Source organism: Aulostomus chinensis, chromosome 2 (assembly GCF_037954235.1).
Source record: "Aulostomus chinensis isolate RoL2024-O1b breed Wild chromosome 2, RoL_Achi_v1.0, whole genome shotgun sequence".
In the NCBI taxonomy this organism is placed as follows: Eukaryota; Metazoa; Chordata; class Actinopteri; order Syngnathiformes; family Aulostomidae; genus Aulostomus; species Aulostomus chinensis.
In genome coordinates, this window is record NC_141321.1 from 12,332,006 (window position 1) to 12,359,432 (window position 27,427).

Here is a 27,427-nt window from a genome sequence, read left to right on the forward strand (position 1 = left end):
TGTTTTTATCGCCTGGATTATTTCAAAAGGCCAGAGTTGGTGCATGTTAAAACTAGCTGTCGTTCAGTATTTTATTAGCTCCAACCCCAAACAACTTTGTTTTCTGTCACCTTTGAAGAAGACAAGGAAACCCAACAGAGTAGCGTGTTTCAGGTGTGTAACTGTAGTCGCGACAGCATAAATACTCACAATAACAGTTTGATGTGCTGGAGGCTCCTGCTTTATAAGTTGTTAAGCAACACAAGTAGAGGTATCACTTGTAGGAGTCACAGGTTTTACTCCAACTCAGTATAAGGGGCTGTTTAATATCACAAAGTTTGGACGTCCACCTTTTGTACGGACGAAGGAAACGTTCCCTTCCTAAGCAGGAGCCTTGACCCTCACCTGTGGTCAGGAGCTGTGGATGGTGGCCACTCACACTCACACGAGCGTTGCTACGGTGTCTCTCTGTTGCTGGGGGAGGGGCTTGGGCGAGAGGTGGTTATGTACAGTAACTCCAGGTTCCATGAGTGTTGCCGCAGCCCTCTGGTAAAGCTGTGGCTCCTTTGTGGCTGCTTAGGAGGGGACAGCAGGAGACAGTGGCTCTATGGTGAGCAGCACCAAGACCCAGAGATCACACACATCAGAAAGGAGAGGCTGAGAAACAAATACCTAACCAAGCACATTCATTTCTCTATTTGTGCATGTTGATGCTGCTGCTGTGTTTGTTCTCACCACGATCCTCCTGGAGGCTGACCACCGCCCTCCATGTTAAAACCACCAGGCTCAGTACAGAGTTTAAACATCTTTAAAGCCAGAGTAACTTTAGCTGAAGAAAACCCACTGCATCCCCGTGTTCTTAACTGAGAGCGTTAACTTCAAAATGGTTTGTGTATTGTAACACTAGCAACTACAAGACACAGTAGCATTTATCTAAGGTGTTCTAGTACCGTTTTATTTCTTGCTACTACTTTTATCACTACTGTAGTGTCAAATCCCAAGAGAGCGTTTACTGTAACTGAGAAAAGGTGTATTTTCACTGTGAATTCATTTAGCTTATCATTACTAAGAAGACAAATGTAGTATTTGTTCTCCCAAAACAAACACAGACTCCCTGTAAAACTACCTGAATGATTCATCCTTGACTTTACAAGCCAAACATGAATAATATCCAAGAGCTGTGGCTGAGTTAAGAATAACTTCCTGTTGTTTGAGGTGTCTGCGTTTCTATCACTTTGTATAATTTCAGCTGTGCATGTGTTAGTGTTGTTTGTGTGACTGCAGGAAAGAGACAAACATCAGCTTCCGTGTTGTGCAGCTTTCTCCCATTTCTTCCTCAGCGTCGTTCCAAAAATCACTGCTTGTACCAGCTCCCGTTAGTGTCACAGCGGCGCTCCATTAAATCATCAAAAAGAGGCAGTTATCTTTACTGCAGTGCAGCCTTTCATGCATTTCCTCAGGGAAATAGAAAGCAGCAGTCAGTACTGATAAAAGTAGAGACTTTAAGGACTTCCAGGAATGCATCCTGGTGCTGGGACAGGCTCTCATTTCTCAGGCACAGAAAGGTGTCTTTCGTTTACCATCAGGGGATGCAGAACCAGTTTTGGAGATTTGGAGGCTTCAGGCAAAGACCAGCGAGAGACCTTTCTCCATTCCACCCAACACAATCGTAGCTACAGTATAGAACTAGACTGCTAACATTGGCTAGGTCTGCTAACCTGCGGCAACGTCAGCATCATGTTCCTTCTCTCTTTGTGGAGTTTCTGGATGTTTTATGATAGAAAATTTTTGTTTTTCTTAATCAGAGAGCTTCCTTCTGCCACTTTTTCTTCTCAAATCCACTTTAAAAAGACCTTATGGTAACAACGATAATAACCATCTGCCTCCAATTCGACATCCTTTCATTTGGTGCAAATGTAGCACACAAACATGGAGGAAGTTGAAGGTGGAGTAGTCGATATAAAGGTGTAATATGGGTACCAGGCCCGTGTTTTTATGTTGGGAGATTGACTTTTTTATCTCAGATTATTGTTGATTTGGGGTGACAAGAGGGGAAGGCAAGGAAACGATGACAGAAATACTGGTTCAAAACAACGATGGCAACTCCTGAAGTTGAAGAGCAAAGGACGCCACTGAAGACTTTTCTCCTGGTAAATGAGCTTTTCTCTCTTCGACTGACTGGCTTTGACATGCGTGCATTGATCTGATTGGTTGAAGTTGATGGATGTTGGTTGACAGATTGTTCATCCAATTAACTGGCAAATATTATGTTACTTTTTTTTGCAGTGACTGTGTACAACTGGTGAAAAATGTTCTATACATTCTTATAAAAGGAGGCATTGCAAAGCTCTTGATAGGAGGAAGCCCTAAACTATAAACTTCCCATGATGCAAAGGGAAACCCCCTGTGAGAGAAGGGTGCTGGAGCCCCCACGATGGTCGAAAAGCTTCACCATTACACCATAAAACCCACAGCATCACCCTTTGAGGCCAAATACTGACAGCGGATAAAGTAAACAACTAAAATATTTATTAACGGAAGAAGGTTTTACAGCAAACTCTTATCACGACACGGTCTTCAAGTCAAATGACACTTAACCCTTTGAGTACAATTACAGTAGGTTGGCCAGTTGGATCAGGAGTAGGAACAGTGAATTAATGGATGGATTCCCCCATGGTTCTCCCGTGGTCTTCTATAAAAACATGAACGAGCACATCAGGATGTAGAAGGCCCAAAACTGCCTCTTTTTAAAAAGTCAAAGTTTAAAGACATTAGCACAACAACACAATGGCCTGCTTTTAGCTGGAACTGAATCCAGAACAGCACTGTTATTTTTAACAACCGATGTTTTCTCCCCCCCTTTTTTTAAAACATGTCTTCTGTTCATTTTCACGAGGAGATTTTGCAGTTCAGTTCATACGGACAAGTGTTAAACGAAAAGGCTTGTCAGTGCAGTGAAAGTTCATTTGGATTTCGAAAAATCCTCTTGGTTTTTGGGAGGGAAACTGATCAGAGATCTGTACAAACACAGACTAGTCAAATCCATGATGTTTTTTCTAGGACAGTGAAAAGACACAAACTATGAAAAATACTAAAAGGGTTAAGGCAAGAATAGAAAAATAAAGAAATAGTAAAAACAATAGAAATGTTGCTTCTCTCTCGACTTGCAACACTCAGATCCTAAGAAGCTGTGGTAGTGAGAATTATTCACATTATCTTACTCTCTTTACAGAACCCGCCACTTTACATAATATTTACAGCAAAACAACCTATCGCACAAAAAGAAAAGTAGTCCACTAAAATGAACACGTTATTCATGAACACAATTAAAAAACTGTATAATTTCATCATATCAGTCAGTATGTAAAAACGATTACACACAGACTTGCAAAGTGGTTTAGAGTTGTCATTATATTTCATATCAAATCATTCAACAGAGCAATCTGAACAGCTTGTTTTCTGTGATATTTTGTACAAATGTCTGCGCTTGATTGCTGTGTTAAATTTCAATGAGTACAGATACCATTTACACTTGTTTTTCTTGTGTGTGTGTGTGTGTGTGTGTGTGTGTGTGTTTGTGTTACTTTGTGCACATTGAACAGATTCAATTTTACAAGAGGCATAGTGATAATGGAGGAGAACACATAGTGTAATGCTCCGGTGAGACACAAAGAGATGTGGTGGCAAACAAAGTCAAGACAAGGTCACTGTGGCTGAGAGGTAAAAGCAGTGGCACGCCTCGCTGCACGCCGCCATCCCTCCAGAGGCAAAACAACCTGGCGTCACCTTTTCCCAGAAATCAGCGAAATGACCAGCGCATTTTGGAATCCAAACAACACACTGTGTGACATTAAACACAGGAAGGTCAGGAAGAGGGAGATGGAGGAGACAGCTTTGCCTTTATAGCGAGTGTAGTAGCTCTGACATGTTTCGACCTGGACCGTATGACATAGCTGGGTTAAGTTTATTTCCAGGCGTTGGTTTTCTGTTGTTCTCGTGTCTCATTCTCATCTATAGCGTGTCAAAAGCTCGTCTCGTTTTTAACTTTGATGAAGCATGTTTTAAAGCTCTGGAGGTACAAGAACGCAGCTTCTGTGTCAGCCTGTTCTCAACCCTGGTGGACCATCAGTATGGGATACTAATGTTAAATTGGTCCTTTACAGACTGTAGTACCCCTTTCACACTGAAAAACGTGTGTCAACATGGGTTTTTGTACCCGCGTGTGCTCGGCATTAGGGCGCATTCAAGCTTCCAGCAGACCCGGGTCTGAGCTCCTGCTGTGAGGGCTGAGTGCCTGTGTTTTTCTCTATCGTACGTCATCGCACTGACGTCATCATTACACAGAAACGTGCGCCGGAACACAGAGAGGTAAACAAACGACAACATGGACGTCGTTGAGTCGAACATTAGCGTTGTCGTTGCGCACATTGTAATGTTGTCATAAGGCCACTCAGACCACCCCATGCCGCTCCTGTTCATCCTGTCGTTTATTAAGAACTGTTTTTTAAGGGCCTTCAGCTTGTTGATGACCTGCCTGGTGGTCCGGTCAAACACGCGCTCCCTCAAAATGCCAGCGATGTTTCCATAAATCCTGTACGGTGTCGCCGGATTTCCACTTTACTGCAGATGACGAGCAGCTCAATATCGTAAGAAGTCATTTAAATCTGCGTGAAGGAAGTGTCTCAATCTGTTTATGTTTGCTGTCACATCTCAGAGTCGTTGCAAATGAGAAAGTTGGTGGCTGTTACACTTTTGACTCTGAAGTCAAAGACTTCTCTGGAGAGTCTGGCATTGGTGGGACTCATCAACTAACCTGCCTCCTTGTAGATGAAGAAGAAGGGGTCTTTCTCCTTATCGTACATAGCTGCAGCAACATTTATCCTGTGTTTAACTCATCCTCTGCAGAGCAGTGAGGGGCAGCACTCGGGGACCAACTCCAGATCTTTCTGCCAGTGTTTCCGTCAGGAGCCCCGAAAGGAGAACTGACCTGATATATGTATTAAATGTGAGGGGAAACTGGAGCACACGCTGTCTTTCTGGCTTTATATTTACATGAAAATGGCACGTGTCTAATATAGATGGAAGTAAGCGCTGATGTCAGCAAACAGGCTGATGTCAGCAAACAGGCTGCTGCCAGCGTCACTCTTGGTGTTTGGTGTCAAATTGTTGAAAATGCGCCCTAGACTCGAACGTTCCAGAATGAACTGTGACCACAACGGGCAACACCACCATCTTATTGCTCTTTTTATATGAGAGAACTGAACAGTTTCATTTTTGAGAAGAATTACCTTGAACAGCTGGTGAACGCTCACATGTAGCTCTACTAGCTGCTACAGGAGAGAAGAAATCAAGATGAAGAAGAAGTGTGACTGACCCTGGTCACTGAGCAGCTTTGGAGGGAAAGACCAGCTGTCCTTTTGCTTAACACTTCCCCTGACCTGAAGGTGAACTTGGCACAGCAGATGTTTCATTGCACGGTCCACTAATATTCAATGAACAAGTCATTTCACAAAATTTGGAGAGAAACTTATTGTGACAAAGCCTGACAGTGGTGGACATGCAGCTAGAAGACAGTTCAGGGAAACTCATCTTGAGACAAAGCGGGGTGACGGAGGGAGGCATGGAGTAGAAGAGGGGAGCAGAGCAGCGTCACAGCTTTGACTGTGTGAACTGTTGCAGAAAAACATGGGAGTCTCCTGCCTTAATGAGCCTGGCCGTCTGTAAACACATTCGACACTCTGTGACCTCCTGGCATACTCAAATCCAGGCCAGCATGACACGGCTTTAATGATCCCAACTTTCTCACCCTTCACACTTTTTTCTCTTCCTGTATGTAATGGCCATTTGGTGCAAAGCTGAGGAGCCCTGGGATGAAGTATCGGAGTTCAGTCTGCAACAAAATCCTCAAATTTCATCAATGTCAACCACTGGTGCTCCTACTGGGGTCCAGAAATTGGTGCAGCAGCATCAAACTGCAGCAACACCCTTCTGATGAAGAGTGTTCCCTGCCCAGCTAACGCAACGGCCTTTAATAAAAACATCCCGGGAAACACAGAAGCCTTTTTTAAACACCCTATTATTGTGTAAGTCTTGCATGTCCAAGTGAGGTGCAGATCCAAGTTTCTTGCGTCACGCAAATGTACAGGAAACACGGGAATTTATTCCTGCAAGATCAAGGTAGCAATACATTACTGCTGTTCTTGACACAAAATATACATCTTTCTTCTGAATGTACGGTTAATTAAAACTACAAAAGTAAGCAGGACTAGACATCAAAGGTTGCTGCTAGTGATGGCCTCTGCTGAAAACATGACGCAGACACTTCAGTGTAAAGCTCAACATGTACAACATGTTCTCTTGACTTCAACCACCTCTGATGCCATAGTACGCCCAAAGGACCCTCGGATCCTCCGCCATGACAATATGACATCACCTGATCTAGATTTCTTTCTGGATCAATTCCAAAATGGAGCAGATTGTCCCTTAATCTAAGTTCTATTATTCAACTAAATTTAATCAAAGTCTTTCCACAACTTTAAGTTCTCCTGCTAACAGACAAGCAAAAGCTGGTGATCACGTGACCTCCTTGACGGCAGTAGCGATGAATCCTGAGCACATGCATTATAATGCTGCATTCACATGGAATCTGGATGATTGAGAGAGACAAAGACAGTCGGACAGAAGGGCAAAACAACTCCCCAACTGTTTAATCTGCTTAGCTAATATAAGGCTAGTGTTCCATCATCTGGGCCTACAATTGTTTTAAGAAAAACTCCTCAGCTTCTCAGTGTCCAGATCAGCCACGTTTCTTCCTGTGCGAGGGAGCAGCCGAACACCTTATTTTATTTCTACACAAACCATGAACGTTTTCTCAGCCTCTCCTCAAAATACTTACTGTTTCATTGTCTACCTGACCGGCAACTTCATCAAAAGAACACTGAGGTTGTAGAAAGTGTGTCAGACAGAAAGGTTACCGGCTCAGCGGGATGGAAAACAACAATGTCTGAATTGAGAAGCTGAACCCTCTGAAGAATGTGAAAGTCCCTCATGACAATAGGACCCACAAAGTCGCTGACAGTTGAGGATGCGGATCTGAACATGAAGTTGTTCCTTCAAAGTCATGTCCACCTATATACAGGTGAAAGTGTGCACTAGCTATTCCAAATAACCACACTCGTGGGTGGACAAATTGCTGCTATTATAGAGGACAGGAACGACCACAAAAAAATGTCAATGACAATTTTAGACAATCTCTCTTCTCAAAGGACTAATGTTGCAGGGAATTCTGCATACAGAAGGAAATGGAAGAAATCCTTGAGGGATGAAAACAGTCTTCCAGATTTCATTCTCCCTCACCTCCATGTACGTCACTAGACTCGGTGGTTGAGGGGTGTAGAAGTGGTCAAGAAGAACCCGTCTTATTCTTGGACGCATTTGTCACACTGACTTCTGGTGGTAGCAGGAAAATACTTTTTTTTTTTTTTTTAATTCTGTGTGTTCCTTCCAGCGAGTCAACCAGATCCAGCTCAGATTTGGTCAGTTTTTGGGATGGTTCTGTTTTGAATAACATAAAAGTGCTTGAGTTATTTTTAAAGTAAATGTCGACTTCCTTGGTGAACAAGTGATAGTGAAGCTACATTTAGGCGACACTGACTGCTGACACTCGGCTGCTTGTCTCTGGTTTGGGGCTTCAAACACTAACGGTGGACATGTTTCCTCAAGACACGTAGTGAAATGGAAACAACACAGAGATACACAACACAGAGACTAGTGAGAGCAACATCGGCCTCCTCCTGAGCCGCACGCACACACACACTCATCATTCGCCAACAGGCATAAAAAGCACAGCTTCAACACCCCAGTCTGTCCAGTGTGTGTTTGTATTTTCTGTGCACACACTGTCATGCACGTACGTGTGCGAGAGTCTGTCAGAAATCCAAGGGTAGAATTGTCGAATGAAAAAGGGAGGGGTGGCAGTCCCGCAGTGAAAGGAGGAGTCATGAAAAGAGGAGGAGGAAGAGGAGGAGGAGAGACTCAGTTGTTCTGAAGGCAGTCGAGATCCACTGAACAGCAAACGCTCCCATTCTGAGACAGGAAGGAAGAAGGAGATAGCATTAATCTGGTAGATTATGGAAGAGATTACAATATTGCAAGCAGTAACAGGTCGACATCTGGTTGACATATGAAGACGATGAGTTCTCAATGTCCTCTGTTCAGAGCAGAGACAAAGTTTGACTTATGTTTCAAAGTATTCTGTCACTATCTGATGAGGACACACACACCTTAAATCCAACCCCCTCCAAAAAAAACAAAAACAAAAAATCACACAAACAAATATCACACTGTTCAGGGAGCACTTCTCTGCAATCTGCACCACCCTGTTGGGCTCCCAAAAATAGAGCTGTAAGATTCATGCTGCCGCTGGAGCACACTGGATGTGAACAGTTGTATATCTGTACACGATGACAAATTTAAGAGATGATGTCCCAGTTACTCCGGATGAAAAACTGTTGCAGTGTCACTCTTTCCATTCCAACTGTTTTCATTTTTCCCCCCTTCTAATATCTCCTAGGAAGCCGTTTGAGAGGCCAATATCTTAAAGGCCCGACACATAAAAATCGGATTGTTTTCCTATGTAAAATAAATGTTCTCAGACCAACAACATACTTTTCATATAGAATATTCAGCAAATGTAAACCAGATCTATTGATTTTGTCAATAAGGATGATAAAAAATGTGATGTTGATGATCGTGGAGTTCCAAAAACACCAGCGGACAAAGGGTGAGATTTAGCTGCTGAAATTCATGAAGATTAATAATAATTACTTTCACCCACATGCAAACTGGATGCCTGAATCCAGCCTCCAAACTGATCAAACAGATGATAAATGACGTAAGGAGAGTAAGATTTCCTTTCTGAATCCCTATTTTCAACTATATTCATTCAGAAAACCTGTATTTATAAATGCTCTTTCCTTGTTGTCTTGTGTAAAGATGTTACAAAGCATATTAGTTCTTCATATTTTGCTCAAATCAGCGCATTACATAGGCGTTATTTTTATTTATCTATTATTATTAAATAAGAAATTCAAAGGTGGAAGCAGAGGTCATTCGGATGCAGGTCAGGTCTCCGGGCTGTCGGCGCCACCGTCCACACTCAATGAATCATTTTTCACATTCGTTTCATTACTTTAACTAAGAGTTATGTTACACACCCAAAGAGACCCAGATCCTCCATGACACGTCAGATAATCACTCTTTTCTTCAGCTGATAAATTCAGTGTTACCTAATATTCTACTCCCTGCAGGGATTATGTGACACTAGTGCTTTTCTTCAGTGTTGAAACAAACAGGACTGCTGTATAGTTGAGCGATCTTTTAATCTCAGCTTACCTTACACTTGCAGGTGGTGCAGGGTGAGTTGGGCATATGCCATGTGTCTCCGCTGAGGCGGGCGATGCCTGCTGGGTCCTGGCATGTCTGCCGGATGTCGTAGGACAGGTTGTCGGCTAGGCAGGGGTCTGTGACGCAGCGCGGGCAGCACTCGCCCTCTGCCACTGCTGTGTACTCGCACATCAGCACGGGACAGACCAGAGGCCAGCAGTCCACCTCCCCCTCCTGCAGTGATAAAGAGAGAGAGAGTAAAAATAGAAATAAGCCAAAAGGTGCTGGAAACAGTTTTATGTGTGTGGAGTGTGCATGTGTGTGTTTGTTTGTGTGTGTTCTGACCATGCAGCGGCACTGCTGGCATCCATACAGCCAGGATGCCCCGCTACGGTAGAGTGTGCGTCCACTCTGGTCCAGACACTGGCTGCTGGGCCTGTTGTCACAACTAGGACAGCAGAACAGATCTTCCTCTGGGTCTCCACAGTCGCAGGGTTTCCTCCTGCAGAACGTCTGCCCATCCTGCAACACAGAGGTCACAGGAGACATGGCAAACAAACCCTGGTCATCTATGTGGCTCTGGCACATGTCACGAGCATCACAGAACTGGAGCCAACAAAGACAGACACATGGGTTGCCTCTCATACCTTGGCTGTAAAACACTTAATGCTAGTAACGTTGCTGAAAAGGCAAATTTTTCTGCAGTTTTCGTTTTCTTGCTGGATCGGGTTTTGTGACAGTGGGACAGAGGCTGTTACATTTTGGTAAATAAATGAAGACGCTGGCTACCGTTTAGACTAAACCAGACTTCTAAAGGCCTCTCACAGCAGTGTGAGGGACTGCTGCATCTGTGTTCAGAGAGGTGTGGATGGATTAAAACATCAAGGACGGCCTGATCCAGCTCGACAGAGCGACATCGATAGCGGTGAGCACGAGTCGGAGGCCCAGCTGCATCCATCAATATCACCATGCAGTGAAGCGATCAGCTCTAAACCCTTTTGGCTGCATGTGGAAGTCATGACCATGAAATGCCAAGTGTTCTTCTGCCAACCGCGGACACTTGATTTGGTTGTTTGCTGTAGTTTATGTACCACGGGAGGCTAATGTGAAAGAGGCTGTAAGTGATCAGTGGGCAACATGCAGCTCGACCTGATCCATTCTTCACTGCTGCTCTAGCAAGGTTCTACTGCATGCCACGTTTGCAATAAACAGCAATAATTCATTTGTCATCATATACACACGTATGAGGAACTCCCGCAGAGACGATCTCTTCCCCATGTGAGCAACTGCAATCAACTACAGTGCTAATAAGGTCCAAGATCTGTTCAAAGTTCTCTTAGGTGAAGCTGTTATGTACTGTGTGGTTTACTACTGTACATCCTAATGTAACACTGCACATAGTATTACCACTGATGATAACATAAACAATAGTGAATCGTGTCAGCAGGTATTCAAATTCAGCTAGTGCAACTGGGTAGGTGAAAAATGTGGATCAGTGAGTTTCGGTTCATACTAACGTGCCTGAAAGTTCCCGTCACATAACCGTTCACTTACAGTGGGCATGCGCATGGAAACAATAAGTCACTTATTTGCAGACATTTCATAATTCTGCATTTTTAAATTAAAACGTATTAGTGTGGACGTAGGAGTCATAAACTTCATCTCAGAAGCCGCAAGTTTTCCACTGGTTTCAGTCTTATTTTTCTTGGTCAACACACCCCTGGAAGTGATAGCAGATTTTAAAAATCAGTTTTAATGCCTTAAAAATATTTCAAATGAATGTGTTAGAGGGACTGGCGACCTGTCCAGGGTGAACCCCGCCTCTTGCCTGTAGTTGCTGGGATAGGCTCCAGGCCCCCCGTGACCCTTACTAGTAAGGAATAAGCGGAAGATGACGATGGATGGATGGATGATGGAATGTGTTAGAGGTGGAGCATATGGGCTGGAGAGCAAAGTCAAGCACAGATCAGATGTCTCTAGCCACTGTGTCCCTGGCTCTATCATGCGAGAACTTTATGGTTCCTGTTACTCGAGACACTCTCTGGCAGGGGCACGACTGTGTGATGTAGATTTTAAAATGTTACATAAAAGGGCTGTTAGAAAATGTATGGGTGCCATAAAATCATTTTGCATGCTGTTAAAAGGGCACTATAGAGCCAAAGTTTTATCGATGTGTATTGTAACCGTGGGGCCAATTCTGATGGCCTCGGTCTTTATGGGGTTGGCCCTGGGCAAGCTGGGAGATTTCTGCCAATTGTGAGGTGCTGGCAGGCTGGAGGAGGGAAGACCAGGAGTTAGACCAGGCGTACGTAGCAATGCAGTGCTGTTGTCTTACCCAGAACACCAGCACTGCATGCTACTGAATCACCCCCCCACCCCCCCCTTTATGTTGAATTTAATTACTGGGGCCAACATTTTTTTTAATGAATCGGCATAATTGCTTCAATAGGATATTTTCATAAAGGTAATTAAATTTATGAGCCTTTCTATATTAGTGGGGTCTCTTGTGTGGAACTAATTCTTATCAAATTAGAATTTCTGGTTTCAATTTCCCTTAAAACTCCAGCAAGTTGAACATTTAACTAGAACGATATTAGCTATAGAGACAAACATTTCTATCACTTTCATTTATCTTGTCTAGCTTTGGACTCATCAAGTTTGCCTGAACTTGACGGATCACAAACGCCTTTAATTTTTGACCTTATCTTATATTTTCTCTCTTCATTCACTGCAATAACTTTGTGACTGTCACCCAGGCAGCTGCTAGTTTTCCTTCGGGGTCCCTGAACTATTAACTTTTGACACTGAGTTAAGATCCAGTATCAGACTCAGCTGCTGATTGGATTGCTAGGATGGAAACCAGCCGGGATGTGCAGTGTTAGGTCACCTGGGCAACCTAACACTCAACCCCATGAGCAGAGTCTCACCTGCATCACTCGAGTGCCTCTTTTCTCTGTTCTGTCAGGTGCACATGACCTGCTAATATAAGTTTCTCTGGAAACAGAAAATAATAATAAAAAAATTCATACAGTAACTGTAACTGATAAATCTCCGCTCACTGTAGCATTTATATAATTATGAATGGGCTTAACAAACATATTAGCAAAACACTACAGGAACGAGAGGGAGAGATAGTTAAGATTCTCTGAGTCTAAATCTGATCAGCTACACACGAGGTGGACGAATGGAGCAACCAAAACATACTGACGGTCATCAGTCTCTAAATTCATCATATTAATTGCACCGAAAGGAACGCCGCTGCGGGATGTGTGCAGCAGGAAGTCTCTTGTTTATGTTCATTACCACATTCAGACTTCAAGAGATCTCAGTGGCGGTTGCTGGTCTGTGAAACAGGGGTACAAATGGAAAGGGTCTATATCACCAAGCAGATATCACACAACGGGCTGCAGTTTGTCACTGGATTACGCTTGCAAATTCTGCAGGACTGAGACACAAAATGGTGGCATTGCATATTTCTAAAATACTGTCAACCAAAAAGTGGCTCCGCCTCTGAGACAGTCTGTCCAATCATCATGCAGTAGCGCAGCATCCTCACCTGCCCACTGTTCCACTGACTCACAGAGACGCTGAGCGACCCCTGAACCCTTACCTGGATTTTGCTGCATTATTAAATCAGTGTCTGTTTTGTGTGATGTGAGTGTGTGTTTAGTACCTTGCAGGAACATATAGCACAGAGGTCAAAACTGGGTTTCCAGTCTTCTCTATTGCGTCTGAGACCCTCGTCCTGTGGACAGTCACCGCTGCAGCCTGGACCAGATGTACACACACAGTCATAGCCTCCCGGGAGGTTCACACACACGCTGTCATTCCAGCAAGTGTGTGTCTGCAAACTGCACTCGTCCAGGTCTAGAAGACAGAAAGCAAGCCAAGGCAGATGAATGCTGATGTAGATTTCATCGTAGGACAACGGTGCATGTGTATAGTGTCGTGCAACTGAAATTTCCTGTCACTCCATCTATGATAAAAATACACAAAACAAGTCCAGACGTGCTGGTCCTCCATACCTGGCAGGTTGAACATAATTGCATCTGAAAACAAGCATCGGCAGTTTACCTGCAGCAGAGATACTCAAATATGACTTTTTAATGCAAGTTATGATGTTTGATTGACATAAACCTTTTGATTTTCTCACTTAAAGCATGACAAGTGCCTTGGCTTCTTGGAGCCAATTAGCCAAGACATCTTACTTGAAAAGCATGTTTAAATTCTTGTCATATCAAAGCATCAAAATATATATTTGTGCAACGAATATGGAAGAATTTTATAGAATTTCATGTGATGTATTATGCATGTAGGAATAATAAACAGCTACTCTGACAGAATCTTTCTCCTAAAGATGATTTGTCCCTGAAGTAACCATGAACCCCTCCAAACTCACCGTTTTTCCTCTTCTTTTTTTTTTTGCTGTAACCCATAAAGGAAACACAAAGTAAATAAAGGATTACTTGATATATACCTTTATGGGTTACAGCAAAAAAAAAAAATAAAAAAAATAAAAAAATATATATATATATATATACAGTGTGTGTATATATAAAAAACACATATAACACACTGATCTAATATCTCCAGGGGTGTTCAGTAGCGCCCCCTTGAACCACCACCGTAGGCATGACTTGTCAAGAACCCCCTATCAGCAGAGAGTCTTAAAGTCAGACTCAGACTAGTCATATTTTGTATATTTGAGCATTGTGAACAGGATTCCGTGAGTATCCCCATCCACAAGAAGGGGGGAAGGAACACTGCAGTCGTCGTTGCGCTACCATTACGGCTTATATACATTTGAATCATCTTTTAGCTTCTTTAGGTGTTTAAACCTTCAATAAATCCATTTTTGTACAGATAAAGCCAAAAATCCCAAATCTGAATTTGCTTGACAGTCCTCAAACAATGCTACAGCACATCTTCAGTGCGTAGACCCTCCATCGGAGAGACAGAAAACCTCCTGAATCTCCTTTAACAGGGTGGAAACATTTCTTGCTAACCTTAGCTGTTGGCTGAGGACTGTCAGAGTTCTGAGGCGTCTAGCAGGTGCCGGAGTATGCTACATTAGCTGTCCCTGCTCGCTGGACTTCACATCTGCGCTACTGAAGCTCTGGTGCTGCATAGCCATTATATCATGAAACCATGAGGCGATGGACATTTTTTAGTATTTTTCTACATTCTTTTATTCAGGCCTCTTTCTTTTAATTTGTCACATGGCTGTAGACTGCAACATTCCTGATTCAAGATCTTTAAAAATCCCCGGCACAAAAAAGCACAACCAGCACGTATAGATATGAGATATAAGAAATAGACTGTCATGGTTTGTCTACGAAACCCAACCTGCAGCATCAAACAAGAGGAAGGAATTAATGAACGAGTGTTTACACCCTGCAGCTTTATGAAGGAGAGATATGAGCATCACTGCTTCGGTCACAAGTCTTTGTTCACTGGGTACATGTGGTTGGATTATTACAGCTCTGCTGAGTCAGCTTCTTTTACATTATTTTTTTCCACTGAACACATCTAAAGAAGCAACAGCAGCGGAGAAACATTTTCAACTGCTATCAACATAACACAGGAAACCAAGTTCCAAAAGTCTGCCTCTGCTTTCTTATCAAGCCACGTCATTTTACTCTCTACATCCTCACAACATGGGAGCGCTTCAGAGAGAAGCTTTGACAGCAGCTCCCCCCCTCCCCCCCAACCCCATCACACCCATACAAGCCTGACAGAGACCCCCAGGAACAACACACCAGAAGAAACGTGGTTATACAAATGGTATCCAACTTTTTTTTGTTATTGTGTTTGTTTGTTTTTACTGTATTTGTTTCTTTGGGGTTATTGTCATCACAAACACATTGCCGGCGTCATGTTCAACAGGTCCGTTTCCACATCCTCAGAAACATTATAAACCTTAAACCTCAAACTGCAAAGGAAGCAAAGGTGTCATTTAGGAGTTTCCCCTGCCATCATTTTCCTCATGGAAACTGACAGAGAAGATTAGAGGAAGAGGACTGACAGAGCCAAAGCCACAACATGACATGTTTCTTCTCACAGGAGAAACCGCTTCAAGGAGATTAACAGCGTCCACGTCAGGTTGAACTGGAGCTGCAGCCCTGACAGGTCCAGTGGAAGCAAGACAGATCCTGCTAATTAGCTAAATAAGAAAAAAAGGCCTGTCTCGAAACAAAGGCTCAATGAACCTAACCATTTCCTAGCCACTGCTTTTGTTTTAAGTCACTAACATTTGCACTAAAACACCCAGAGTATATTCTGCTAGGAGAATGAAAAAAACTGAACACACCCCCCCCCCCAAAAAAGCCCACATTTTAATTCAATGAAACATTTCTTTTTAAGTTTATCTATTCTGTTTGTTTATTTAACACTTAGAATGGTTTTTGAACAAAAATCTGAAAAGTCAGAGAAGTACAGTATTTATTTTAGAAGAAGTGATTTTAAACAAAAAACGATTTGATATTTGTATTTATTTCTTTTGGGATTTTTCGTCACTCCAAGAAATCTAATCGTATACGTAAAAAAAAACCAAAACCAAAATAAACTGTAGTTATCTGCCTGGTGTGGTTCCACGGTTCTCTTGGAGAACCACAACATCTGTCTGCTGCATCTTCTGACTTCCAGTGCTGCTGCTTCTCATGCTAGGCCTCTACGTTCCTTCATAAGGTGCCCAACAGTAACCTCAGCTGTTACTTCGTGCAGTGCTGGTTCAAGACACATGTTCACGATATAACCCAAGCCAGTGGTCTGGACATTGAGTTTTATTGCGTTTGAGTAAAATTGCCTGTACTTGAAATCAATGACTTCAAGAATAATCTATGAGAGCAGTTCTTAAAATAAGGCCTATTCTATCTAACTATCTTATTTTTACATGTTAACAGGCCCACTTAACATAGCAATGTAGGCACTATTAATGTTCTCTTTGACTTAGAGTACACATGTTGAGTGTTAAAAGTTATTTCAATATAAAACTGAAACAACAAGACATCAAGACACCCATCAGTGGGTAAAATTGAAGGCAAATGAAACTTCTTGGGTGACATACAGCACCAGCCGCAACGACACACCGTCACGCTGCTGATACGTTGTAATAGTTCAGTATATTATGTGTACTGAATAAGCGTGAAAGATGAAAACCCCATCAGCGGGTAGAACGTGGCCGCATCGCTGAGGGATTAATGCTCTTCATGCTACGCTCGCTACATTCAGCCTTCTCACAGTTGGGAGATACTTCGGCTATGAAAAAAAGTAAAGAAACAAACAAACACAAAAGCCCTTTGGAGAGCCTTGATAAGCACAGCCAAATGTATGAAAAACTCACAACTTCATGTGGTGTTACATATGAAGGCGCTAATCCTGCGGAGTACTGTATATGAATACATTAATCTCAACACAAACACTTACGCACGCACGCACGCACGCACAAAACAAATACATCCCTCTGATAGATGTCAGTAATTAGAAGGCACTGGGGAATTCAGTATTCGAGTATTAAAATGATATTTCTTGGTATGGTGAAAAGTCAAGTAGATTATTGAAAGAGACATTGATTCACATAGATATTTATACACACACACACACACACACACACACACACACAAATGAACACTCACATACACACTTATGCACCGTCGTGCAATGGGACTTTATGATGCATTATCCTCATCTTTACACACAATCTGTTTATTAAAGCCACCTGTCTCTCCCTAAAGCATCAGGCACAACAAATGTATTTTGAAATGCAGCCCGTGGAGCTCTCAGTCAGAAGCAATAAAGCTCTGCTGCTCGCAGCTGCTGGGGTCCCGAATTTGTCTATAGTCAGTGTAACACAATGCAAAGCAACAGCCTGCATCATAATACAACCTGATGAAATGGGAAGCAGTGCAGCACAACCTAATACAAAATAGAGCAGCAACATCCAACACAAGAAAACACAAAAGGACCTAAAATTACAAAAATACTGTAATAATGTAACACAAGGTTTTGACGTGACACTGAAGTTGATGATAGGCTCACATTGTGACATCACTGACGGAGCAAGACTGTTGCAGTGTTAAATGCTCAACAATACAACTTTAATTCTAGAAAACCATGTTTTAGTAGACCATAGTTCAACTTGAAATACCACGTGTTGCCTGTTACGTTGACCTTGACCTCCAAAAATCCCCTGTGGACGTTTGAGCTATATTTGGAGAAAATCCTTCCAGGTTTTCCAGAGATATCACGTTAATCAGACTGGCAAGTGTGAGGTGACAGTCACCTTGCCCTTTTGCCTTTGACCATCAACATGTGTTCAGTTCATCCTCGAGTCCCACAATTTGAATATGAAGAAATTCCTTCATGCCTTCCAAAGATATCTCACGATCAAAGAATCCTACAGACGGATGGGAACCAAGAAACAACGCCTCCAACTTTAACAAGAGATCCAAATTAAATGCAACATATTTGCACACAAATGTCACTGCAAAAAAACACAACAACAACAACAACAATCAGACAAAAAAACAGCGACAAAAGTACTAGACAAAAACACTTGAAGCTTAAAGACATGACCGCGTGAGGATCTACCGGTGATAAGATGGAGTCAGCTGTGAGGTGTTTTCTTGTAATTAAGAGGACCAAGACTTTGGTTTGTGACAAGCTGCCCTGTCATGGTTCAAGTAAGCAAGTGTTCAGTAGCTTCACAGCCCGTTACCCAGCAGGACGTCCCCGAGATGCACAAACTGTTGCTCCATGTTCAAAACATGAATTGGAATAATCCTCTAATATGCTGTTGCCTCAGTTTCTCTTGATGTTTGAAGTTAGATGGGCGGTCACTGACATACATATTTAAGGACCCTCAACTTCCCATGATCCTCTTTCCTACGATTCCTAAAAACGACCTGCTCTCATTATCCACCGGAGCACAGAGCTATGAGCAGACGCATCTGCCACAGAACAGCAGGAACGCAAGAGTCTACCTGCCTACGTTTATTTGTTAGCAACTGATGCTAATGAAAAGTAAAGGGTCAACAAGAGCAGTGAAACCAGACAACTGACTGCCAGTAATGAGCACAAGATTAGCACTGAGACACAACATGTGAACCGGTTACCATAACTTGGCACAACACAACATACAGCATAGACTGTTTGTTAACATTAGATTAAAAAGAACAACAACACGTATATTAGCTATTTTCTTATCTTTCAGGGTGGTGCCCCAGCTCGACTAATTGAAATTTAAAGCCAGTCAATTAATATCATCAACAATTATATCTACTGTTTCTTAAATGATCTCCGATAGCCAAATCCTGGCTGATTAATACCCAAAATGCCTACACACATATCTATGCACAGATACGCTCTGCTTTGTCACTGCAAAATGGTCGAATTGCAGCAGTTGATCTTATATTGATGGTTAAGTGAGCACTGAGCGCTGGCAGCTCTCTGCTCAGAAGCATCTCCCTTCTTACAAAATGAAACTTTCTCGACTCGTGATGCTATGGCAGAGACGTTGTGGAGGATAAAAATCCTGTTAAATTGTCATTTGTACTTATTTCCCTTGTTGGCTTACAGCCTGATACTGCATAGTAGAGGCAGGAAACACTGCCATGGCAACACACACCTCTCTGGTTAAGGAGTGACACGCACACCCACACACACACCAGAGAGGAACATTCACTCAGGGCCCTCAGGGGTCTTAGGGAGAGCTGAGATCTCTGATGTAACGGTGTCGTCAAGCGGACTGAAAACTGATTCACTGCACTGGGTTATTTTACTTAACTGGCCATATCAGGTGGCAGCAAATGAATCTGTCCTTTTTTCCCCCTTTTTTTAAAAATTGTACCCCAGTCTGACCCCAAGCGATCACGGAAGTTAGAACACTTATGTGTTCTATGCTGCTTGTAAAGTCTCCTGGCCCATCAGTAACTCCTCTGATGCAAACACGAGACGGGACTTGACTCAGACTAGTGAGGGCTTGAAACTTGCCTGACTAACAATGATTAAAGACTCGACTTGACTTGTTATATATATATAACTTGGAACTTGGCTGGAGACAGATGACTTGAAAGGCCCCGCCACAATAAAACCCACAATACAAAGACTTTCCATTTTTGGAGATTCACATCCCAGTTACACACTCTCCAAAAGAAGACGGTGAAACACCTACACACACCCCAGGCAACCCCCACTACACACTGCTTCCTCTGGCTTTTTGAATTTGTGGTTATGTCATCTACACTTTTGGTGCAACATCACTCTGTTTTAAAACTTGACCGTACAGTATCCTGCAAACCAAGAGCCATCAGGCTGTCCTCAGGTGTTCCTCTTACACCGTGAAACCCATAAATGCTACAAAGTTTGTTTAGAACGGGAGAGTTTCTTTTAAATACTCCCTTGCTGAAACGCATGGATCTGTCAAAATGTTCTTCTTTGTTCATTAAGTTTTCAAGTAAATAAAAATAACACATTGCAAAATTCAAAAGTCCATAAAATGATCAAATTCGTAGTTATCAACAAACTGCGGCATATTCCCATGCATCAAGTCAGCATGTGGTTTTGTGATGAATTTTTACTGCCAAATCTAATCATCTAATAAACTTCACTTTAAGTTCTACATTGGCACAACATAAACATTCTATTAATACATTTTTATAGAATATGCTGCAATGTTTTATAGGGGCAAACTGTAGAGTATGAAAACAATGTGCGTATAAAAATTTTATAATGACATGTTTGGACGTCTAGTCTGTTACACGAGGCAGGAATCAGACATTTAATATATTTTCTGAATGAATTTGAAGAAAAATGCGAATCATGAATGTTATTTTGTGTGTCAAGGTTTTGTCTGGTGAAGTCTCATGACAGTTCAGACTTAATTATTACCAGCTCACCCTCTCTGCTAGACAGAACTGTCAGCTAATCATTCAGAACAATTTTCCTTCTGTTTGAGTTTTGTAAAGTCACTGAATAGTTCTGCGATCAGAGACCGGGAGCTCAGATGGGCCCCTTGTCTTGACCTCAACAAGCCATGATGCTGCCGGGTACTTTGATGACATACTTGAGATAACGATATGCTGAGGACTCACATTTCTACCCTGAACCAGTTGAAACGTTTGTGGCCCTGGAGGTTTTTGTGGTACTTGGTACTCATGATTTCTGGATCGTGTTCTAACATCAGCATGAAAATGATGCCAGCTCGTGAGATGTCTTGACCATTTGTGGATGACTGAGCTTAGTGGAGAAACCTGTGAGACATGAGCCGGGAGCACCTTATTACCGCCGTTCACAGCTTTTCAGTAGAACAAATATCTGGATGTGGAAGGAAGATTGAACGCCGCTACGCTGGAGTAAAGTGGACTTTTATTGATTTGTTTTCTCATTTTCATTTTTTTTCCTTGATACCTGGCGCTTGTTTGTGAGCCACTGCCTAATAAATCATCAAAATCATCTAATGACTTTAGAGGAAATGTCAAAGCTGCGGCAAATACTGCCCCTTGCCTGTTTGAAACTTTATTGTTGTATGAGATCATTAATATAAGAGCATTGTAAACTGAAAATACTTTTCATTATAAATACCCATGCAAGCAATGCAAAGCAGAGTGAAGCCATTTAATCATTTATTATACTGCTAAACTTGTTTTTTCCCCCTTTCATCCATAATCAGCGTGGTCTGTTGTGACAAACACGGGTGTCTGGTGTTTGGTGTTTGTGTCTTCAACACTGCTTCTTTCTGTCTCCATTGGACAGCAGATGAGGAAGGATCAATGGACACATGACACACAGACTGGAGGTGGTTTCCTTGGTAATATGTGCAAGGTTCTTATGCAATTGCTGTGAAGCATGTTAGAGCGACCACACACGCACGCACATTATTACATTTGATCCTATGTTTTTGTCCAGAGCCAGAGATTTATTTTTAGATTTAATTCTCTTATTGCTGTTGGACCATTTTTAATCCTTTTATTAGGATTTTGTTTTCTTTACTATATTGTTGCCTCTACGTGTCATTGTTTATTGGACTGTTAACAGTGTTTTTATAGTTTTATAGTAGTACATGATATTTCAGGATTACCTTTGAGGGAATTTCTTCAAATATGGTAAAAATATTCACTTGGTCTAAAGGACAAACACAGACACCTCAGACACGACACCAGCGGTTTGTCACTGGCCAAGTGGAGTGGTGATAGCTATGCGACACTACAGGGGCTGGAACAAATGGCAGAAATTGATATGGTATGGGAGCATGGAGGTCCTCCACCCCACCAATGTCTATTTCAGGGGTTTCTGGAGGGGAAAATCCTCCACCTTAAAAGAGTCTGAGACTGTGACATCAGTGCCTTGGGATGTAGACCCAGTTGGGTGAGGAGGTTAATTTTCTATGTAAGGCTCCAGTATACATTGTTGTCACTTGTCAGTCATGGGTCTGATGTGTCACGTTACTATAGTGCTATAGTATAAATGATAGCTCTGACAAAGCATGACAATCAGAGGATCATTGATCAGAGTCCAGATAATTAAGGTGTGAAGAGAAAGTCAGGGAGTGGTGGTGGGTAATTGGACACTGACAGAGAGACACAACATTTGTATAGTAGCTAGATGGAAGACATGCAAAGGCTGAGAAGCTGGTCTTTAAGCAGTGATAAGGATTTGTTAAATTAAGTGTATGCTCACCAATGCAGGAGCTCCCATCGAGCAGATAGGAGCCATTGTCATGGAAACCACTTCTGCATTCACAGTGGTACCAGCCGGGCAGGTTGACACAGCGGGAGTGGTTGTGGCACTCAATCAGGCCCTCGGCACACTCGTCAATATCTGAGGATGCAAACACACACATCCAGGAGAATCAGCATGGAGATAGATTTTCTTGGTCATGAACCTGAAACTGACACTTCAGCTCATATGAGTTGTCTGATATTGTATTTAGCTGTTCTTTGATCTGTTACAGTAGTGGGGACTCATCCAATCAGAGCAAACTGCCCACCACCACCTCATGGAGCTGGGTCAGCAGCTCCCCATATTAGACAGCCGCTCTGCCACAGGAGGAATACAAGTCGATTAGAGATCACAGCATTGTTGTTTCCTACATGCACTTCTCTATTTCTGCTCCTCACTCATTCTGCCGGCTCTGCCCGCCAAGCAAAGAGCACGCACACAGCCGACCCAGAGGCGGTAGGTCCTCACTCCCTCTCGGGAGACTAAATCTCTCTCATCCATTATGTATGATGTGAGTTCTGCCCCTCAACTGCAGCTCTCTCACTCCTGGCTGCAGACCCAACACACACACAGACACACACACACAGACAGACAGACAGACACACACACACACACACACACACACACACACACACACATAGTTAAACCATGACCTTCAGTCACACTTTGAATCACCTAAATGCAAACCGTAGCAAGGTATCTTGGGACTGTTCATTAACTGTCATGTTTGTGTAGATCTCATACTTTCAAGGAGGATAGGAGAGAAACCTCATTTCCCAAGCAAATCTACGAGACCACCAGGCAGTTTTCACAGGATTGTAGAGTTTTATCAGTTTATAGAGTAACCATGTGGTCTGGATGCTTGTGAAATCAGCAGAGGTTAACTGCAGATCTGCGCACTTCTAACAAACGCAGTAGATCTGAACTTAATGCAGTAGAAGTCATGATGCATACACCCCTGCTTAAAAGAATTTACTTTCCATAATACAGCCAGCAGACATATAACCGTCACTGTTATTTATTGCTCTAAGAAAGATATTCTTATTCTTTTGTTTCTCACTGACAATGAGATCAATATCAATGCCATCCCTTTGTTCAGAAGAGAGATCGGTCCAAATGGTGTTCAGACAAATAGGGACACATCTTACTCAATTGATGTGCCCAAAAAGGAAAGATGGATCCGTCTGCACACTGGCATCAAAGCTAACGTTTTTACTGATGAGGGAAGTGCCTGAGTATCTGAGATTAGAGTCAGAGCTCCCAGGATTCGGGGCTTTAGAGTCAGTGCCCTCTCAAAATATGCCTGTTTAGAACGGGTAGATACTGTGACAGTGATTTTATTTGGAATACTCTCATATAAGATAAGTCTCTCTTATCTGACGTCACCTTCGATCTCTGACTGTGATCTTGGTATTCATTTGTCTGTGACTACTTTGATCACCACATCTAAACAGAAAGATAGATTTCTTCCATTATAGATAAAACTGATGAGCATTTTGACAATCAAGGTCTTCATCAGACAAATGAGGGATCAACATAATAAAAAATAAATCACAGGAACAACAAGTCCCAACAGCCAACACTCACCCGATAATTTGCCCTGTCTAATCCATGCAGGACGTTTCAGTCAGGACTGCTCTCTGCTGCACACTGCTGCAGCTACTTCATTAGCTGTGGTGGAATGGTCTTAAATCAAAGGCTTTTATGTTGTATGACCAAGTACGAGCATATCAAGCAGGGGCTTTGACCCATGAACAATCCAGCAGCAGATGTGGCGTGAACAGCAGAGATGCCTTCAAGTGTTTCCTTAGAAGTTCAAGTCAGCTGAGCTGCATCATCAAAGCAAAAGCCAACCACAAAGTTTACCGTCACACTACTTGGTAACTGACCCATTTGGATGCATTCTCGATCCAAGTTCCTTTATTTTAACAACACACATAATACTATTACATGTAGCAGTTCTTTTGTTTGCACATTGCATGCAATGTCAAACATTTTATCTACTGATATGTAATATTTCAATGGGAAATTATTCAGCTGTTAAAGCTGATTTAATGATTACTTAGACCTGAAAATATCATTAAAAAACATGTTTTTTCTTCATTTATGGGTTATTTTTTTTACTGTAAAGTCCTGTCTAATTGAAGGGCTGCACCTCAGACAGCACCCTGATGTTACTGAACTAGTTGGACATGCTGTAGAGTACTGCCAAGATTCCTTTTACTCTATTGTATTCCAATACCCACAGCTGCTACCAAGAGACCTTCCACATGACATCAACACGTGCAGTCCTGTAGAACCTATCTGGCCTTTTGCTCTCATGCAAGGAACATTTACGGGTTCTCCCAGCCCTGATGTGAAAGTCAGAGTTGATACAGTACCTCTGACACACACACACACACACACACACACACACACACACACACACACACACACACACACACACACACAACAGTCTCTCTTATCAGTCCACAGATTGAAAAAAGAGACTGCGGGTGATCCGTTTAGCAGTGTGTGATTTTGTTGCTCTGCTGGCCTGCTGCTCCATAAGTAATAAGATGTGACAGATGCCTGGAGGGCTGCCCTCCATCAGCCTCTCAGGTCAGAGACCCAGTCAGAGCTACACCCAAAGATTCCCTCTCTGACATCCCTCTGAAACATACAAAGATCTCTAGCTGGCTGGCGGCTGAGGGCAGCTCCGGTAAGTCTTCAGCAAATGAACAGCACTGAGCATGTGCATGACAGAGAACGCATCACTGAGGCTGTCCTGCATGCTGAGAATCGTCAAACAATAAAGGTAAAAATATGTGTGCGCTTGTCTGGAAGTAGGTATTATTGTTTGAGGATCGATTATGCCATCAGCTGTCCCTCTGATGGATGTGGATCACTGGTGGCCTGAAGGAGTGGGATGCTGAGTTTGGGGGGCTGGGTTCTGAAATGACAAAGCAGCTGAGATGAGAAGTTAAGATGACAGAGCTTTTGAGAAGATGAACTGAGATGAAAGGGGTGAAAAATTCAGATGAGAGACAAGAGTCTGGATGGCTCTGAAGTTGTCTCTGTGTTTGTCTATACCAAGGTGTGACAAGACATCACTTTCTTTTTCTGTGTCACTTTCTGTTCAACCTAAAAATGATCAGTCTCTGCATTTGTTTTCAGAAAGTACACCAGAAGTTGGTGTGACCTTGACCTCAAGTGGTTTTTTTCTCTTTTTCTAAATAAACAAAGTTGGAAGAAACTGTTTGGAACAAACCTCCAATCCTTTCAACCATGGGACATTTAAGAAGAAGAAACAATCTCTTTCCCTCGTTTTGGCTTGTAATCTGAATAAAAACAAAAACAGTTTTTAACTAATGAAAACATGATTTGCTTCTCGGGATTTGTGATTCGGCTGCACGGTGGTGCAGTGGTCAGCACTGTGGCCTCACAGCAAGAAGGTTCCAGGTTCCCGTCCCGGCTCCATCACAGGATCTTTCTGTGTGAGTCTCCATGTTCTCCCTGTTCCTGTGTGGGTTCTCTCTGGTACTCCAGCTTCCTCCCACAGTCCAAAGACATCAAGAGGGGACGAGGCTGATTGATACTCTAAATTGACCGTAGGTGTGACTGTGAGAGTGAATGGTTGTCTGTCTCTACGTGTTGGTCCTGTGATGGACTGGTGACCTGTCCAGGGTGAACCCCACCTCTCACCTGAAGGCTGCTGGGATAGGCTCCAGCCCCCCACGACCCTTAACAGGATAAGCGGTAGAAAATGGATGGATTTGTGAATCTTTCAAGGACACATCAAATTATCTTTCTTTGAAAAATGAAATGAATGACAAACCGAGAGAACACACATCTTTTGTAGTTGATAGTTAATAGTACAAACATTTGTGAAAGTTTTAAAATCCAAAGTGTTTTGGTCCATACAGCTAAAAACTATATATCTTATGATTTGTTTGACCGTTTGAAAGAAATGCAGCAGACAAAAATGTCCTGCTGCCTTCTGATGCTCTTAGATGACACTGCTGATTTTTCTGTGGGTGTGTGGGCGGAGCTTAGATAGTTATGTCATTTCGAGGATTCATGGGAATGTCCATTCATCCATTTTCTATAGTTCGTCGTAGGGCCATCAGGAGCAACTAGGGGTAGACTGACCTCTAAAAAAAAAAATCCATGACCCCTCCCTCCTAAGCACGGGTGCACAGAACATCAGTACATGAAGACTTACTGGGTTCGGTCATCGAGTGAGGGTGGTGGAGTTGTACGCACAGAAGTGCAGTGAGACATGAGCACCAGAAACGCTCATCAATTTATCCATCTTATTCAAAATTTTAAGAAGCTGCTTGGAGTTTTATGTGAATACTGCAAGTGTGAGAGTGTCTTTGTTTAACCCTGCAACAGTACACATATAGTCTCTATCCGCCACCGTGGCAGCACACAGGCCCTCAGCTCTGTACATGAAGTACATTTACACACCAGGGACATACCACTGTAGGCATGTCTGCCAAGTGAAACTACACACATGCTGCTGCAAACCTTTCTATAGCGTATGATGATATAATCAGGGTGACTCAAGAATCAGATGCATTTATTCATTTTCTTTTAATTTGTTCATGTATGAAATGCTCCTATAGATGTGTTTTTGAGGCTCCACATTTTGTAATTTCAAGCAAAACACCTGTTTTGCATGAATACGTGTTTACGTTCCTTTTGAAAGAGGCTTTAGAAAAGCAGTAATGCCCAGTTGGAAACAGGTGACAACACTGCCAGCCGTCCTAATAACAATAATCCTGCCTTCTTTGCCAACATAATGTATGAAAAGTGACTCATCCAAAGCTACGTGACTACAAAAATGCTTGAATTTGGGTGGCTGCAGCTTCTTCAGAGGGAAAAAAAAAACCTGGTAATGCTTAAAGAATTCTGCTGGGATAGGCTCCCCCCCCCCCCCCCCCCCAACCCTTAACAGGATAAGCGGAAGAAAATGGAGGTTACCAGGTTTTTTTTCCCTCTGAAGAAGCTGCAGCCACCCAAATTCAAGCATCTTTCAAAAGGAACGTAAATTTAAATAAATGAATAAATTGAATTAAATGTAAATTTAACGGTTAAGTGGTATAGAAACTGGATGAATGGACATTCCCATGAATCCTTGAAATGACATAACTATCTAAGCTCCGCCCACACACCCACAGAAAAATCAGCAGTGTCATCTAAGAGCATCAGAAGGCAGCAGGACATTTTTGTCTGCTGCATTTCTTTCAAACGGTCAAACAAATCATAAGATATATAGTTTTTAGCTGTATGGACCAAAACACTTTGGATTTTAAAACTTTCACAAATGTTTGTACTATTAACTATCAACTATTAACTACCA

The 27,427-nt window shown here is 42.5% G+C and overlaps 1 protein-coding gene across 1 annotated transcript in view; it reads right to left on the reverse strand.

Moving 5' to 3' along the window:
- Positions 1–2,486: 2,486 nt before the first annotated feature.
- LOC147269091 (protein kinase C-binding protein NELL1-like) overlaps positions 2,487–27,427 on the reverse strand; it is a 254,959-nt gene continuing 230,018 nt past the window's right edge. The window contains exons 16-20 of the mRNA XM_086179487.1: positions 22,039–22,179; positions 13,037–13,230; positions 9,709–9,885; positions 9,373–9,597; positions 2,487–8,064 (exon numbers count right to left, since the gene is read on the reverse strand). Of these exons, the coding sequence (XP_086035613.1) occupies positions 8,014–8,064; positions 9,373–9,597; positions 9,709–9,885; positions 13,037–13,230; positions 22,039–22,179 (788 nt within the window). The 3' untranslated portion in view covers positions 2,487–8,013. The remainder of the gene's footprint in view (positions 8,065–9,372; positions 9,598–9,708; positions 9,886–13,036; positions 13,231–22,038; positions 22,180–27,427) is intronic.